Source organism: Leptonotus elevatus, chromosome 2 (genome assembly GCF_054856555.1).
Source record: "Leptonotus elevatus isolate MCC_2025b chromosome 2, RoL_Lele_1.0, whole genome shotgun sequence".
In the NCBI taxonomy this organism is placed as follows: domain Eukaryota; kingdom Metazoa; phylum Chordata; class Actinopteri; order Syngnathiformes; family Syngnathidae; genus Leptonotus; species Leptonotus elevatus.
This window is the reverse complement of record NC_141240.1, coordinates 12900106-12918327: the sequence shown is the minus strand read 5'-3', so window position 1 is coordinate 12918327 and position 18222 is coordinate 12900106. Positions and strand designations below refer to the sequence as shown.

General features: G+C 40.4%; 1 protein-coding gene across 3 annotated transcripts in view; it reads left to right on the top strand.

The window, feature by feature from the left end:
- The window catches only part of flna (filamin A, alpha (actin binding protein 280)), a 49593-nt gene that overhangs the window by 7638 nt on the left and 23733 nt on the right, over positions 1–18222 (top strand). For all 3 annotated transcript variants that reach the window (XM_086070063.1, XM_086070062.1, XM_086070061.1), the window contains exons 3-9: positions 13677–13928; positions 14772–14869; positions 15744–15891; positions 15970–16088; positions 16168–16245; positions 16840–17002; positions 17102–17302. In XM_086070063.1, the coding sequence (XP_085926189.1) occupies positions 13677–13928; positions 14772–14869; positions 15744–15891; positions 15970–16088; positions 16168–16245; positions 16840–17002; positions 17102–17302 (1059 nt within the window). The remainder of the gene's footprint in view (positions 1–13676; positions 13929–14771; positions 14870–15743; positions 15892–15969; positions 16089–16167; positions 16246–16839; positions 17003–17101; positions 17303–18222) is intronic.

Below are 18222 nucleotides of genomic sequence, written 5' to 3'. Positions count from 1 at the left end.
ACTAAGTACAACTGTCATCAAGGGGGTTATGTAGGGCTGTAACAAAGTGTAACATTTGTCAGTGTTGAGTGAAAAAGCAGGCGGTTCCCTATGCGTGTGTCGACATGGGCCCATTGCTGTGTTCCCTCTTTCTCCACTTCATTTGGTAGGATTGGGAAGAGGGCCCCTGTCTTTCTGCCTGCTTGCCTACTCTGAGTCCAAACTTTGTAGGTCAGGATGTAGTTAGGGGAATCTTTGCTGGTGTCCTGCTGATCTGGGAAGAACACGCTTGGACGCTTGGGGTTCCATGGTGTGAGAACTTTGCTCCTGCTTGGTGACATCAGACTGGGTCAAATGGACTTTACTTGGATGTATTGAATTGATGGTCTAGCGTCGAAAGCGCAGACTTTAAATAGTGGGAGAAGTCATTATGAAGTGGACACTCACACATTGGTGGCACTAGTGAATGAAGCAACAAGAGCACTTAGTAAGGGTTTAGACCTCCAGGAGGGAAATCGATTCCTCCTACGTAGCTTTGCAGCTAAAACAATACTGTGTGAGCTGGCACAAGAAGGTACTGCTATCTCTTAATTTCCTCATTGTTTTATATACAGGCAATGGCTAAGCCAAGCAATTCTTTTGAACACTTAAAAGTCCTGTTGGACTGGCACAAAAATATCGGCCCTGGCATTTTGACTTGGGGCCCAGCCAAGCCTGACTCTTGCCTAACATGTAGTTCTGCCACTGATGTTTATTGATGATATTTTCAGTTTGCTATCCTGGACTGGTCCCTCTAAATTGTGGGCCAGTCTCTTGGGGTAAAATGTAGTGAAATAATAATCTAAAAGCACTGCATTGGCCCCAAAAAAGACCGGCCCACCGGGTGTCAGCCCTGTATGCCAGATGGCCAGTCCAGTCCTGCCTATAAAGAGAAAATAAATGTCTAAGTTTTAACACAACACATAGAACAGTGGCAACAACACAAATTAATTTGAATTATTAAAAAACAAAATTCCAAGTATGTAAAATAAGGCTTCAAAATCATTAAAAAAAAAGCAAAACAAAACTCACAGATGGTGTGGGTGTGTCCCCTGAATGCTATAACTGTGTCCCGCTGGAAAATACATGGTTTGTCTCCAACTTTCTTACACATACACAGCCCTAAAATTTAGTTTAAAAAATGGTCTGGGGCCATGCTGGAATAATACCATTATGGTATTTCAATCATAAACCTCAAATAACAATGAAGAAAAATAGGTAGCTAAAGATTTGGTGGAACGTGTCATTGCTTACAACTTGCCAACCATTTTCTAAATTGCTCAGTCTTTTAGGGTGACTGGTGAGCATTCCAGTTGACTTTGGCAAAAGGCGGGGTGCATCCCGTAAGTCAATTGCTCGGTACATTGTAGACAACCACTCACATTCACACCTCTGGTACAATTTTGAGTCTTTAGTCCACAGCCTAGTGAACATTTCTCTTGATACAGTCCCACTCCGCTTCTGCAGGTGGCAGTAATGCACAATGTAAATGGATTTTCAACTACAAGCAAAAATCTGTTGGCAAAGGGTAATCAGTATATCTTTGGCTCATGCTAACACGTTAATGGTTTCGTCTCTGGCTCATGACGCATCCTTTCTGTGTTTTACAGTATAGTTGTGCTTGCACGTACAAGCGCGGCAAAGTAAAAATGCAACCTGCACCGTGTGTTTGTACTTTAGTAGAGGTCTTAAGGTCAGAGGCAAGGTGAGGTTCTGTAGTTTGTCTTCCATGTCTTTCCCTGAGACAGATGTCCATTTGTCCACGGGAACATCTGTTGCGAGAAGCAAGAAAAAGGTTGGTTGTGCAGACACCAGTGACATCTCTGGGGGAATGTCTTGCACACTTAGTAGTTTCCATGTGCTCGCGAACCCAACAAGCAGCAGGTGAGACTGTACGCTCTGAACTTTGGACAACTTGCCATTACGCCAGCATATTCTCCATTTAAAATTGCGTCCTGCAATATCTTTATTTCTTAATTCCCTCACCTGTTACTTAATTGCACCCACCTCCCCTTGCTTTGACCAAATGAGTCATTGGTAGGTCTGTTGGGGCGTGATGCCAGCTGACTCACCCTTATCCAGCTTCTCCTATTTTGACTGCGCTAATCAGAAGATGAGAGAGCAGCCTGTCCGCTTTGCTTTTTTACTTCCCCCCTCTCATTGCAGAAAATGGACACACCCTTGCACCACAATTTAGCACAAACTGCTATCGGAACACAGCATAATGCTTGAGGTCTTTCTTTCTTCACCACTGTCCTAGTTTCGCTCATGGTGCGTCTTTTATAGCTTTTGCTTGCGGTCTCAAACGTGTTTATCATGTAACACGCTACGGATGAATCTTTTATTCCAAACCACCATGTGAAACCGCTATTTTCAAACTACAGATAGTTGTTGGCGCAGTAGTTTTAGACTTTTTGGTGATGATATTCAATGTACAACTAGTGATTATATATACTTATTTTTTTGTATGATCCTGTCATGTGATATACTTTGTACACATGACATGAGCCTGGCATGGACACAATCAATGGTTAGTTAAAAATTCTGTAAATTGTGTAAAAGTTGTAGTAGTGTCACAACCTTCCTATGGCTTCCATGCAGCATGAATCTAAAATTTTAAACAATGCATTAAAGCAGAACATTAATCAAGTTGCTAGGATCTAATTAACATAAAATAAATAAATGAAATGGCTAAACGAAGGGCATTTTTTCCCCATTCCTAAACATTTTGTGTGTCTCTGCAAATTGCACAGTATCTGACAAAAATCAGTACACTCCTCACATTTCTGTAGTTTTCAATGGAACAACACAGAAGAGCTACATTGACTCAATGAAAAGTAGTCAAGTGTGCAACAGTGTCAATTTATTATTCCTGAGAACCAGTGGCCGAGACTATAAGAAAATTGTCAACACCCTGAAACTGAGCTGCAGCATAGTGGCCAAGATCATCCAACAGTTTAACAAGGACAGGTTACATGGAAGCTAGGCCAGCATCATGCTAGTCTTCCAGCATGATGGCAGCCCCAAACACCCCACCTAGGTGACCACTGCCTTGCAAAAGAGGCTGAAGGTAAAGGTGATGGACTGACCAAGCATGTCTCCGGACCGTAACCCCTTTGTGGAGCGCAAGTTCTCGGATAGCCGCCAGCTCTGTGATGTCATTATGGAGGAGTGACCGCAGATTCCAGTGTGAAGCTCTGGTGAACTCCTTGCCCCAAGAGAGTTAAGGCACTGCTGGAAAGTAACGGTGGTCACTTAAAATACTGACACTTTGGGCATTTTCATTTAGGGGTGTGCTCACTTTTGTTGCCCAAGATTTAGCTATAACTAGCTTTATTTTGAGGGGAACAATAGATTTATGCTGTTGTATAAAATGTGCACCAACTAGTTTTCAGTGCGTCAGTGTCATTTCTTCAGTGCTGTCCCATGAAAACAATAGAATGATCTAAGTGTGAAGGGTGTCCTCACTTTAGTGTGTGTACACAAGAAATACAAACTGTTATATAAAAAAAGATGCATAATTTTAAAAGAAAACAAAGGTTTAACGTCGAACCCTGTTTTAGTGCAACATCAATCAAGACAGAACTATAGCAACTTTTTTCTTTGCAGCTGTGGAAAAATGTTGAATGAAAGGGGCATCTTTAACAGGTCAGTGTGAGCCAGGATGTTTATTTTGCGTGTGTAGAGCAAGGACTTCCTGGGAACAATTTTGCCATTGAGGTATCGGTTTAAAACAAAACAAAAAAGTCAACCTATGAGCGTGAGAGAATCAAATAGCACTCACTATGTAATTTGCATTAACACGTTGGACTTCCTGTTAGTTTGACGTGATACCATTGGCTCATCATCATCTTGGTATATGTGATGTGAATGACTTGAACTGAATTCAGCTGTGAAGTTTGATCAGTTCAAATCAAGCGCTTCACCTTCTGGCATACTGTGTGTTGGCAAGCACTACACTGAAGCTCCAACCCACTCGCTATCACCTGCTTGAGATATCTTGTGTGCATATTCCAATTGCCTCATAACACGCATGTTTGAGTAAACTTAGTCATTCAACCTTGGCATCATCCTGCCTGTGTAGGGTCGTTTATTAATTAAACCGTAATCCCCAATCTGCTGTTTTAGCAGATTCTCTGTATCTTTTAATTGGAATTAGAATCTGCTTTATTTGCATATTCTCAAATGTTTTGTCAGCTGTATATTTTTAATTTATATTAATAATAATAATTTATATTAATGATATTCCTTGTTGCGCTTAACTCTTAACTTAATGTGATTGAGCATGCATGTTGGATGTCGCGTAAACACAACTGTGCTGTAACTTTGTAACTGGTTGTTCTCTTGTATATTGCCCCTGGCTGAGAAGGCAAGTTGAGACACATGCGCATGTGGCAACAGCCCGGCTATTTCGTAATAATGAAATGGAACCAAGGAAACCTACTATTTTGTATATGGACACTAAAAGTCCATGAAATTGGAATTGTCTGGCTTCTGTGGGAGGTGGATGGGTAGGATGTGGAAATTTGTATAATTATTTTACTCTTTAAATACAATTGAACATCTTGCATAGTGTTTAAAGATATTAAATACAAAGTGGAAATTATTTTTGAAAAAATAATCTCAGTTAGGCCTATGTTGGTAACAACCAAATAAATCATATAGAGCATACTTGTCATTAGTCGCGGTTCCTTTTAAGACAAGTTCTTCCAAAGTTAATTTACTTTTTAGTAGGGGTGTGAATTGCCTAGTACCTTGCAATTGGATCTGTATCACAATTCATAAGTCACAATTCGATTTGATACCGATTAATTCAATACGAATCTATAAGTCAATTATTGTGATTTCTTAATTTATTTTTTACTCAAATTTAGAAAATCACTAAACTTGGACATGCGCACTGTAAGATTTGTATGAAAATGTACTTCAGGCTTATAACTGTAAGCCACTGTATTTAACAAACAGGTTGCATTCTGTTTCATGTTTGAACAGCATTGAAATCAAATTTTAAGGCTTAATGTTCCATTAAAATAACATTCTTCCTTGCTTAAAGTTTGAACCCTACCCCTAATTAAGACATTTTGTTGAATATTTCCATCAAACATTGATCTTAAAAAATCGATTCGGCTGCATATTGAATTGATACAAGAATTGTGCGCTCAAATATTGCCAAATTTATTTTTTTATTTTTTTATTTTTTTTACACCCCTACTTTTTAGTGTTTGAGTATTATTGTTGCATAGAAGTAAGATGGGCCGGTGGTTTGCATGTTTGCCTCACCATTCTGAAGTTTGGGTTCTGAATCTTCACTTTGGCCTTCTTGTGTCATATTGAAGAATCGAAATAGTCTATAACCTTTTCCGCCAGACAGCCAAGATCAGACGAGCTCAACCATGGACCTCATGAGAATAAGTGGTATAGAAAGGTGATGGATGGATAGGCCTAAGATCAGAGAGGAATGCATTTGCTAGTTTTGCTATTCTCGTCCAAATGATCACTTCCTGTCAGCTCCTTATCATTGGCATAGCTTCCTGCCACGCCAAGAAAGGGGACTGGTCGAGGGTGTCGTGAGCATAAGTAGAATGTGCATTCTCCTTCCATTCAGCCTATTGCATTACATCAGAGTTGGAAACGTGCCATTACGCCCCATTCCTCTTGAAGCCACGGTTTGGGATTCACAAAGAAATGTCTATTATGTAATGGGATCATATGTATATAATAGATGGAAGCAGGGTGCAATGCTGGAAATGTTCTTTGCTTTTTGAGCTCATCAATGACTTAAAAATGCAAACTTGTGTGCTTGCTCAGTGTTACCAGATGCTTCCATGAAACACCACCTGATTGAAGCCACATGGTATTTATTAAAGCCCCTCGTTCATCATTTTATGTGCTGCTTTCTCATCACCCTTAGCTTGTCTACTCTTGCAGACCCCTTTTGGACAAAATCGCTCCCCTTTTGCTCCTCAACCTACATTTTCACCATACTGTGTAATCACTTAAGCGAAGCATATCTCAACTTGTGCAAGATTGAACAAACAAACAAAAAATCCCACACAGCACTTTCTCTACCTTTTCTTCTTTAGGTCTACCACCCTCCTCCCTGTCTCACTTCCCCCAATCTTCCCAAACCCCTCCTCTGTAACCGGAGCCCTTGGAATGGGAGGGCCGCCAAGATCCAGTTGCTTCTGCCCTTTTAAGGCTAAAAAACCAAGGGGAACTTTTTCCAGTCACAGGGAGTGAAGCGAGGGAGAGCCGAGGCAGGGTGGGTGAGTGAGTGGAAATGGCAGAAAGGAAAATGAGGAAGTGTAGTAGATCCATTGTGGCTTGTTGAAGGGAGGGAGGAGAGTGTCGGAGGAAGGGAACGACCCGAGAGAGCAGGTCAAACTGTGAGGCTGCAAAATGTGTTAGTAAAACAAGTGAGCGTGGGGCGGCATGGCTCAGTGGTAGAGTGGTTGTCTCCCAACCCAATGTGTGTGGGTGCGATCCCTCACCATTGTGGCCATGTCAGTGTCATTGAGCAAGATACTGAACCCCCAGTTGCTCCTGATTCTATCATCAGTAGGTTCAATGAGTAAACGGTGTTAAAGCGCTTTGAGTAACTCATGTAGGAAAGCACTATACAAGTGAAAGCCCATCATCGTTTTTATCGTTGATGATTAAATATAATGCAAAATCCAATATGTAGGTTCAACACAATGTTGAGAAATATGTTTGGCAGATTGCTTCTTTGCTAAGTTTTCCCGTGTGAAATAATCTTATGCGAAATAATTTATTCCATTATTTACCTCTTTTTGGTGATTTCGGGATTTAAGCATTATCAATAAAAATAATACATATTGGCCACTTTACAATTTATTACACAAAGGGCTGAACAATTGATTTGATCGTGATTAGTGATCCCGATTCATTTTAAGTTGATTACTGTGAGTTGTGCGCATATTTGTTCTACGAAACGCGGCAATGAAATGTGTCTGATAACAGACAATCGGAGGACACCTTTTCCTGCTTTACTTTAGTTTGTAAAATAAATCTTAGCTATAGAAAGGTGCAAGTTGAAGTAAAACAATATGAACGTGCAGCTGAGGGTCAGCGAAATAGGCGGCACTCATGACTTGGCGTTATCCTCCGAAGATGAAGCTATATTTGACGAGTAGTTAGTTGCGTTATTCTGTGGCTGTACCTCCAAATCCACATGAAGCAAATTGAAGTCTATATGCAAAATATATCAGTGGTTATTGCCCTAAAAAATAAACACAGCAAACCTGTCTATGTCTTCAGTTTGTGGCATTTATCAACTGTAAACTGCAAATATCAGCCAACTGCAAGACTGGAGTTTAAAACAAAGCTTGTTCTTATTTTGTTCACAGCACAGCAAAACAATTTTACAAGCGTTTTCCACATACCCAGCTGTTTCCGGACTAGCTGCTAAGAAAGGATGGGTGAATTTACAACTATCGAGGGTTATTGTTGGGTTTTGGTGGAGGACTACGCTGTTCTGAGTGGAGTTGTTGTGTTCCATTAGAAAATGTACTTTGCTTGCATGGAAATTGCATCAAAATGTCTGAGTAATGAACATGGATGCTTCTTCCCAAACGCTGCAGTACATTGTGAACTTTTTCAGAACATCAAGATCTGCTGATGCTCTCGCTGTTCTTTCTCCAGTCTGTTCTGCCACTCCCTCTTGATCCTTGCGATGCTGAGAGCGGGGTCGGTAGAGTCAGAGGTTGCGATGATGTCATGACTGTGACGCTCGAATGGGGGGCTGATGGCTGCAAAAATGCACCATATAGTTGAGTCATGGGAGTTTTTTGTAATGGGGGGCAGTCTCTCACTGATACACACATGCACCAAGGGGGTATGACTCAGCAGAGGGGGATTATGTAGCAGTCTGTGTCCGTATATGGGCTCCGTCTGAACTGGTGTGGTCTGACGGGAATGCCGGCGCATTCCTAGCAAGTTTAGTGGAGAGAAAGGCATGTATCAATACAAAGAACAAGGCAGCTTAGCTTACTAAAGTGTGAGCTGCTTTGTGGCCTAAAGCAGGAAAATAATAAATGGTTTCTAGTACTACCTGTTGACTGCTTGTGAAATGAAAATGGGTATCAATTGCTTTCACAGTCATAAAAAACGCAAGTCTATTCAATTAGAATAATCAGATCTGAATTCTATAACTCCAAAAATTAACAATCAGCATTCAAAATGACAAATAACCTTGTTGATAGATTGGATTTGATAGTTAATGCACTGACTGTTTTAGGTTGTTTGTGCTATATACATTTTGTACATTTTTCCCATTTCCTATATTCACGGTTGCTGCTGAAACAATACAAACTTCCCCAATGTTGAAAGTTAAAACTGCAATTTTCTCCAATTTTTGACCAAAAAATGTTTTTTTTTCTTTTTTCCCTTTTTTTAAGTACTGTCTTTATTTATTTTACGATTAACATAATTTTAGACAATCTCATCCCCTCAACCAAACACCCATCCTCCGCTACAGCTAATATAATGGTATATGATGTATATATATATCAGACTTAATTTCTGGTCCTCCTCCATAAGGCTGTGTGTCAAGTCTGTATTTTTCTCCCAAGTTCCTTAAGTTACTGGGTATTCAACAAATGCACTGTATCTCACCAATGCTTGTTTTGGTGTTTTGCGACTGCATTTTGATAGCTTAGCATGGCTTTTTGTCTTTCTGACGGCCTTCCTCTTGTCTTTGTCATGACTCTAGTTACAGAAGTGAAGCTTTTTTTGCTGCCGTGGAGGCGACGAGTGACTTGTGCTATGTATATATCAGATTCAAGTGATCAAGAAAAGATATTGTATGAACAGTTTTGATTTGTGTCAATTCTTTCCTTACATCAAAGGAAGTTGTTTTCATACTTAGGTGTGTTTGTCTGTGTTTAGCCTACAGTCTTCAATACAGGATTTTGTACGTAATCCTGGATACAAGATTGTTGGAGGTTTCCATTGGATTTGGAATAAAAGGGACCAAAATGTTTTTATGAAAGTATATTTAAAAAATAATACCTTAAATAATATTTGTGCAGCGTTTCATGGGACAACACAGAAGAAATTACTCTTAACAATTTAAAGTCGCCGACACGTAAAGTATTAAGGGTGCTATATCACGGTATTTCAAACCCTTCCACAGTTAACTATAGGCATATAATGATTAAATCTTACCTTTGACACCATGGCGATGTAATTTTTTTTACTAAACATTAGGTATTTTGCTGGCTATTTTTGTAACGCCGAACGAAGTAAGACACCCGGTTCAGTAAAACCCGGCCTCTCCCCGTGTGGTGCCGCCCCCCTCTCGTTGTGCATTGCCTACAAAACTCTGGAGCGCTGCGTTCGAGCACTCCTCTGCCACGCAAGATCGGCCAGCCCTTGCAGTACAACAGAGTCTTCTTTAAATGTGGAAATTGGATGGATGTTAAATTCTTCAATAAACATTTGAAACAAAACGCCTCTTTGCCGCAAGAAATCGTAAGAGAGAACGAGAAGGAAAAGGAATAAAAACAAGTCTGAAGCAAACCCGGGAACACTTCACCATTCATTCAGTTAGTTTAATAGTGCAGAAATTTTACTTGTAGTTTACACACGTGTCAGCCACCACGGAACCTTTCTGGGAATTTAATACGGCCAATTGTCCTTGCACTTTGGCATTGCAAATGTGAAAGATAATTGATTGCTTTGAATTGATTTGGACCTACTGTTTACTGATAAAGACTACTTTTATCACTATCCTCCGAGCATGGAGATCTCGGAGAAAGCGGGCGTGTTTTTAGTCCACATAGGCATAGGCGGTGCGGTGGTGGATCCGCACCTGATGACATCATAGAGTGAGCATCCACTCGTTTTGTTAGGTTGGGAGGGGCTGGTGCTTGGCGAGCAGAATACGTTTTTTTTCTCAGAGGGGTGAATCAAGAAAAACACCACTTTGGTGAGGAATTAGCATTTTAACATGGCTAAAAGCTCCAAAAAGTAGATTTTTCACATTACTGTCCCTTTAAATATGTAGCCTCAAAACAAAGGAATCACGGCTATTAATGTCTAAATTGCTGGCAACAAAAGTGAGTACACACCAAAGTGTAAAGGTCCAAAGTATTTCTAAGTTGTCAATATTTTGTGTAGCGACCATTATTTTTTTCTAGCACTTCCTTAACACTCTTAAATAGTTAACCATAACTATGTGGATTGCCACTGGAGTCCTATTCCACTTCTCCATGTTGACATCACGGAGCAGGTGCATGCTGGAGAGTGGAGACATTGTGCTCCGCCACCTTCCACTGATGGAAGCAGCATAGATGCTCAATTAAATTTAGGTCTGGAGACATGCTTGGCTAGTCCATCACATTTGCCATCAAGTTGTTTAGCAAGGCAGTGGTCAACTTGGAAGTGTGTTTTGGGTAGTTTTCAAATTGGAATACTGCGCTGCAGGGGGACCATTCTTTGCTTCAGGAGAGCTGCCAGCTGTTATGGATTGTCTGGAATTTGTTACGGAAATCACTGAACACTGCTGCGTTACTGCTGTAAAATTTAATGTTTTGTCTAGAATTTATTTAACTTCAGTATTTATCATGTATAATTAATACCTTTGAAAACACATTTTGCCACTTGCTGTCGACAGCAAATGACATCTCAGGTGCTTAGAGCTCTGAGCACCTGAGATGTCATTTGCTAACAGGTGAGCAGTGACCAATCACTGCTCACCTGTTTTCTGGGTTTGGTCATGTGACGTTCGCAAACTGAGGATGCCCCCTGAGCACACGTGAAGTTATGCTGCATTCGAGGATGGTCGGAAGTCTGATATATCAGTTTTCCCAATTCCGACGTTAAAGTGTTCAAGGCGAAAGTAAACAACCAAAATGGCGCATAGTGATAATTTGTTTATTTTAGTCCTCAAAACTCATTTTGACCTACAGTAAACTTGCCTTCTTGCAATTTTGCTTCATTTATTGTTTAAAAAAAAAAAGAAAAAACATTTTTTTTTTTCATAAGCTTTCAATACAGTTCAGTAGTTCACCGTATAATTTTATGCAGGGAGCTAGCGGCAAACTGTCGCATCCGTTGTGTTACGTGAAGTTATGTCGAATATTTATGAATGAAGAAAGTTATCTTGTTTTATATTTGAGTAAATTGTGTTTTACCATTCGCCATTGTAGAGTGATGTCACATTTTAGTCCGTCCGTGAAGTCAGGGTACTTTTTTGTTTTTTTTGCGTCTTCGCAAGTGTAATTTCAGAGTTCAAGGGGGCGTTCCCGTACAAACTTCCTGGTTTGAACTCTGAAAAGTCCCACTTCTGACCATCCTCGAATGCAGCCTTATTTTCAGTCGACAGTAAGTGGCAAAATGTGTCTTTTAAAGGTGTTAATTGTACATGAAAAATAATAGTTATCAAATCATAGAAAAAAAATTAACTTCTTACTAACTATCCCTTTGGTCACAGGACAAAGTGGTGTGTTACCAGCAGAATGAGCCAAATACAGCAGTCAGTTGACACCATCTGAAAAAGTTTACAAAAGTGAAGCTTGACACCACCTGAACCAAATAATCTTGAACTCATCAGACCAAAGGTCATGGTTCCAGTAATTCATGTCCTTATAAACCTTTTGTTAATTTATTGATTTAGCAGGTCACAAAAATTAAAGCTGTGGTGCTTCTGATATTTTTCTATTCATCTGGTAAATCGGAGGTGGTAGGTTAAGGTTGGACGCACCCTTCTTTTGGCTCATTGGCATTCTTACTGCTTGTTCTGACGTGTAGTATACTTTAATACACAAGGCATCTCACACGAGTTTTAAGTAAGTTGTATCTGTTAATCACCATTCGTCACCACGATGGATTTTTTTTCTGTTCTAGCACACTTTTTGCTTCTTGGCTTTTCTGTGTCATCACCTTTCTTTCTTTGTACTACTGCAGAGTGAGTTGACTCCGGGTTGCTATAGTGATCCACCGATTCAGAGTTCCCGTGGGTAGGGGTTACTAAAGCAGGCCCTTTTTGTCTGACCTGCTCCAAATCATTGTGAGGTTTGTTTTTCCACTGGTGCACATGACATCTTGTGACCCAGCATCACACCTCACGTATGGGGTGCCATTTTAATAAAAACTGAAAATATTTGATCACTTGGACTCGGCATGTGTACAGTATCTTAACATAAGTTCCACAGTGTTTATCAAAACTTAAATGCTTATATATGTGTGATTGCCATCAGTTAGGATGTGTGTGTATTTGAGCACGCACACATGCATAGCCTCACCTTCTCCTCGAGGCTTGTCCTCAAGTTTGATATCACCCTTCCGATCAAGCCCATTTTGTGCAACGTGTACATGCATGCTTCTGACTTTGTTACAAGCTGTTTGTGTGTACTTATGACGTATCAGCTTTTGCCTAGGCAAGCGCCTCATTTTCTCCTCCTTTTGACTTGTTTGAACACATAGAAGTGTGTCAAATGTTTAGAGCGACAGTGTGCTGAATGACGATATGCCCTTGTTTGAAGCTTTGGATGTAGGGAAAATGTATAAAGAATGCATTTCCAAGTGCAAATATATTGTATTCTTTCAATTTATGGTAATGCTGTCATTGTAGATTTTCAATCTTTAATGTATCTATTTAACATACTGCTTATTTGTGACATATTTTCCCATCAGTCAACGTTAATTTTTGTTCTGTAATCGAACCATAACTGGAAAACGTTGAACGGCAAGCTCTAGTTAAATGGTTAATCCCTTTATCACTGTTTTGACCCCCCACCCTTTTTTTTAACTAAGGAAATGAAAATCACAATATTTATGTGTAATTGTAACTACCAATGGATTAAATCAGAGGTGCTGATTATTCAGTCTCAAGTAGTTGGCATGAGTTGAGCAATGGGAAGATGCACGATTCATACAGAACTCCTCCAGGCATTATTCCACTCACTACAATACTGGGATTTTAGATCATTCAATGAGAGATTGTACCAATTCATTAAAAATATTAATAATATCACAGTACCAACATGACGTTTGTGGAATTTTCTTTAAACACACACACACACACACACACACCTAAAATCTTCCACACTCCATACCAAATAAATTCAGGGAAAAACGATTGATGTACTTGAGCTTTTGTAATGCCCACATGGTCTACTCATGAATAGTGTTGCATTTCAGTGGCGTTTTTTAGTGGAAGTGATGCAGTTTGAATCATCGGTCAATTTGGCACGTTGGCTTGGAGAACTTGTATTTTCAACCCATACAAGCGTATTAATTAATATTTTCACCTGAAACTTGCCAGCCAATTGTTAAAGGGGTTCCCCAATTAGTAGATGCAATGAAAGTCGAAAAGCTATGATGAAGCTATGCTTTTTTTATTTTCCATAGGCATCTCACACACTCAAACGTTACCCCAAATTATTTTTTTTCTGTAAGCACAATAAATGATTTTCTCTAGTTTCTTTTAGCTGATTTTGGTGCCCTGTTCCTGGGTTAGAGTAGCTGTTCCAACCAGACTAAGCAATTTGACAAACACTTTTGGGAAATCTTCTCTCGTTGCTAATCACAGGGTTAAATGAATGTTTACTTGATCGTTACTAGTCAAACACCCATCATTAAAAAATGAATATACTTTTAATTTTTAATTTTTTTATTTTTATTCTTGCCTCTAGACTCCAAAGCCATCGTTGATGGGAACCTGAAGCTCATCCTGGGTCTGATCTGGACCTTGATTCTGCACTACTCAATCTCCATGCCGATGTGGGATGAAGAGGAGGAGGCAGATGAGGGCAGACAAAAGACCCCCAAACAGAGGTTGTTGGGATGGATTCAGAACAAACTACCTGAGCTTCCCATCACAAACTTCCACCGAGACTGGCAGACTGGCCGGGCCCTGGGGGCCCTCGTTGACAGCTGTGCTCCAGGTGACTGCTGTGAAAGGGTTGTGCATGCATGCTTCACAAAATGACAGCTAATGAAGATGAGAAAACAAACATATATGAAATTACCCATATACTGTAGTTATGATTGATGGGTACAACGCAGATGTGCTATATCAGGCAAAAGCTTTTCGAAATTGAAGTGAAGAAGATCCCAGTTCGAGTCATGAAAATGAGTTAAAGCACTTAATGTGCTAAACAGAAAGGGTGTGGGTAGTTTATTCTATTAAATCTGAAGAGTGAGTGGGAGGTGAATAAGAGGATAATTATAGAGATGAAACGAGGGAAAAGAAGTGTGAATTTTTGGGATGTTTGGCATACCACCACACTCAAGTGGCAGATAAGCTTTTTGTTTCCCTGCAGAAAGACTTGCAAATAACTGCACTAACACCTTGGCTATATTTGACATGCTGAAAAAAACCTAAATGAATTTGCAGTTACATGTAAATTGAAGAATAGATGTGTAGGCATCTGTAGATGTTGAACCCGATTACTGTAGTTACCGCTAGTCAGTTTAATTTGGGTGCCAATGTCATGTTGTTGGCCTAATTTGAATCCACTGTCTCTGTAAAACAATAGAAAAATATTTAGTATTCCACAAAGTACCTTGTCCTAACCAGAATAACGATGAATTTAATTGATTGTTTGATGGTTGTATTCACGTGCTTGATAATGTGTTAAAATACATTACTCCCCCACAGCAAAGCTTTTTCATATACACTGCATGTTATGCCAATTGAAACACTGGGTTACCGCTTTTGCCACTCCCCACTTTTCTGTGTCAAACACAGTCTTCTTACCGTTTCTTACCTTCGATGCTCCCTTTAGGTCTGTGTCCTGACTGGGACCAGTGGGATCAGACTAAACCTGTGGACAACGCCCGTGAGGCCATGCAGCAAGCTGATGACTGGCTGGGTATACCACAGGTAAAGTGATGAATGACCTCTTCTACACCACAAGGCAAGGCAGCTTTATTGATATAGCACTAAGACTAAAACCCATGTTCACTCTAGAGCTGGTCTCATATGACCACCTGTTTATGTTGGCAAATAATTGAAAATCCTAATAGAAACTATAAATTTATTACAATTAAAATGAAGACTGCTTTTCTTGCCACCATCAAATTTTGAATAAGTTTAAAATTTCTCTGCAACAACGGTTTGAGAGTTTTTAAAGAGGGTTTGAAAGAGTCTGGCGAGCATCTTTGCGACCATGAACCAACCCTGACAAAAAAAACCTGCATGCACTCTCGTGACTCTCGTTGTCACCAACCAATGCAGATTTCTTGAGTGAGCCTGTTACATGAAACACCGTTAGTCGGCATTGGGCCAAGAAGATTATCGTGTTCTCATTTTCACTTATTCTCCCATAGGGTTTATCTGGCTAAACTTGGTGAAGTATTAGTGCAAAATTTAAAATGCAAATTAAGTGTCTCAGGGGGATGCAGTTGCCTACGTCATGTTGCGCTGTCTGGCACAAAGTTGGCAACTGGCACAGCATTGCGTGCGCACTCTTTGCTGTGTGGTCGCTGCTGTTTCCGCCCACTGCTATACTTCTGGTAAGAAGAGCCCTTTGTCTCAGTCTTTGTGGACTGTTGCAAAAAGACAAAGGGCATGCGTGTTTCGGTGGGTGCATTCTGTTTTTTTGCACAGTAGTAAGTTGCAGGTACTTTGTACTGTAGTGCAGATAACAGTATTTTTTTCCATTTGGGCTGTGTAGCTATAGACTCCCTGTTTTCATCAACAAATACTCGCGTTATGGTGAAAACCTTTTTTTGTTTTGTGTTGCCCCACCCCATAGGTTATAACCCCCGAGGAAATTGTTGACCCCAACGTGGACGAGCATTCCGTCATGACTTACCTGTCCCAGTTCCCCAAGGCTAAACTGAAGCCTGGTGCACCGCTCCGACCCAAACTCAACCCCAAGAAAGCTCGTGCTTATGGGCCAGGTAAACACACATACTAACACTAAACCCTAACCCGATTCCATGAAGAAAGCTAATGAAGACCACCTCTACTCTCTGCAGGCATTGAGCCGCTTGGCAATGTCGTGATGAAGAAGGCCGTATTCACTGTGGAGACCATCAGTGCAGGAATGGGAGAAGTACTCGTTTATGTTGAGGATCCTGCAGGACACAGAGAGGAGGTTATAGACACTTGGTGCAATTAATTACATTGTATCACTTGATATTGCATTTTTAAATACCTTTTACTTCTACTTCTAGGCCAAAGTGACAGCCAACAATGATAAGAATCGCACCTACTCTGTCTTCTATATACCGAAAGTCACAGGCATGCACAAGGTAAGCTAGAGATTGTTTTGCGCAATACAGAGGTCGTCATTCTTCTCAACCCAAATATATGCTGGGTAATATTTCATGGGATCAATATGCAAATGACTGTCCCCACAGTTTTGATCATGTCTGCATGTGTTAAAAACAAAAAACACACAATTCAATGTAAAAATGCTGCTGAATTGCTGATATACCTCTAACCCTTCCCTGCCCCCTCACACACAAATTGTGCTTGGCAACTTATAACATCAATGCATCGCAGGACATCAAAACATTTCTCAATCATTTTGTCTCTGATATCATAATTACTGAAACAATGAGTGCTGTAGACTTAAAACATTTGGGCTTGGCAATAAAGATGAATATGAGACGATATCAACATTTGAGCTTTTGTTTCCAGAGGTTTATATCTGTGTCTGGCATACAACTTAGAACCTTTTTTTTGAGCATACCCAGTTTTTTGAGTAAAGTGGATTTTGTTTCTGGGGTGAACTTGAACTGGAGGAAGTCTCGATGGTCTTCTCCGAAGTTGAAACATCTGCTCGATGTCCACTATCACACCATGACATGACAGCATTTTCTGTTTTCTGTAACATTTTGTAGGTGACGGTGTTGTTTGCAGGCCAACACATCTCCAAGAGTCCTTTTGAGGTGGAGATTGGCATGGCGCAGGGAGACTCCAGCAAGGCCACTGCCCAGGGACCTGGCTTAGAGCCCACGGGCAATATTGCCAACAAGAGCACTTACTTTGACACCTACACAGCGGGTAATTACATGAATCAAGTATCATGTGCGAAGACTGCCTTTTTTTTTTCTTTTTCTTTTTTTCTTGGGTTGTCTTCCTAACAGCCGTCCTGTTGCACAGGTGCTGGTGTTGGTGAGGTGGAGGTTGTGATCATGGACCCTGCAGGGAAGAAGAACACTGTAACTTGCACCATAGAGGACAAGGGCAACAGCAGCTACCGCTGCACCTACAAACCAACCCAGGAGGGCCAACACACAATCTACGTCACTTTTGCTGGTGGTCAGATCAGCAAAAGTCCCTTCACAGTGGACATTGGGGAAGGTAAGATCCGTAAAGAAAATCTTATATATTGACAATCCCAGTTGTCACTATTCTATTGTCAATGTTACTGAAACCTCTTTAGTGAGTACGTTTGTCGTCACAATGAGTTATCTTTTTGTTTTTAATTCTTTGCCGTCTCCTCCTGCCTCTGTGCCGGATCCTCCCTGGCCTCCTCTGATAGAGGCCTGGTGGCATCTGTCTACTCTCAGGAGCTGCTTCTTCCTTCTGCTGTTATTTCCTGTTTCCTGGGATCTCTCTTGGGTACCCACATATGTCTGTGTCTGTGCTTTTGTGTTCTTGTATCGCTGTCTTTGTAAGTGGCACAGTTTAAAACTCATCTTAGTAAGGATCTTTTCGCAAGAGCATTCTGTTTCAGAAGATGCCTTCAAACAATAGTTTGAGGATGTTTTGTGAACATCATAGTGTTTAAATCGCTTCCTATGCAGGGCTGTAAATGGATTTTACCGCTGAATGTACTCACTAAGATAGCGATATGCAATGATTTTTAATGATAAACTGCATGTTTGCATGCATGAGTGTTTGAGCTGTATGCCCATGGTTTTGACAGTTTTTGTAAAATTGCATGTCTTGTTATGTTTGCATCTGTGAACTTGCGTATATGCCATCTGCCTATAAGCTTTCTGTTTGTAACCTAGTGGGGAAGAATTCCACACCTCCATGAGGAAGTACTCATTCCCTCTACATGTTGCTTTGCAACAGACATTTTGTCTTGTTGTCAGTAGCCCTTTCTCCATTAAACAGTTTGAATCCCATTTGTTCCAGCTCAGTAACAGTCTGTCAGCAGATTACATAATGTGACATTAGTCACTGTTGTGTGCCCTCCAGCCTCAAATCTCTTTCAATCACTTTTCAACATACAATGCATATTTGACAAAATAGATTTCTGAGTCTGTCAGTAG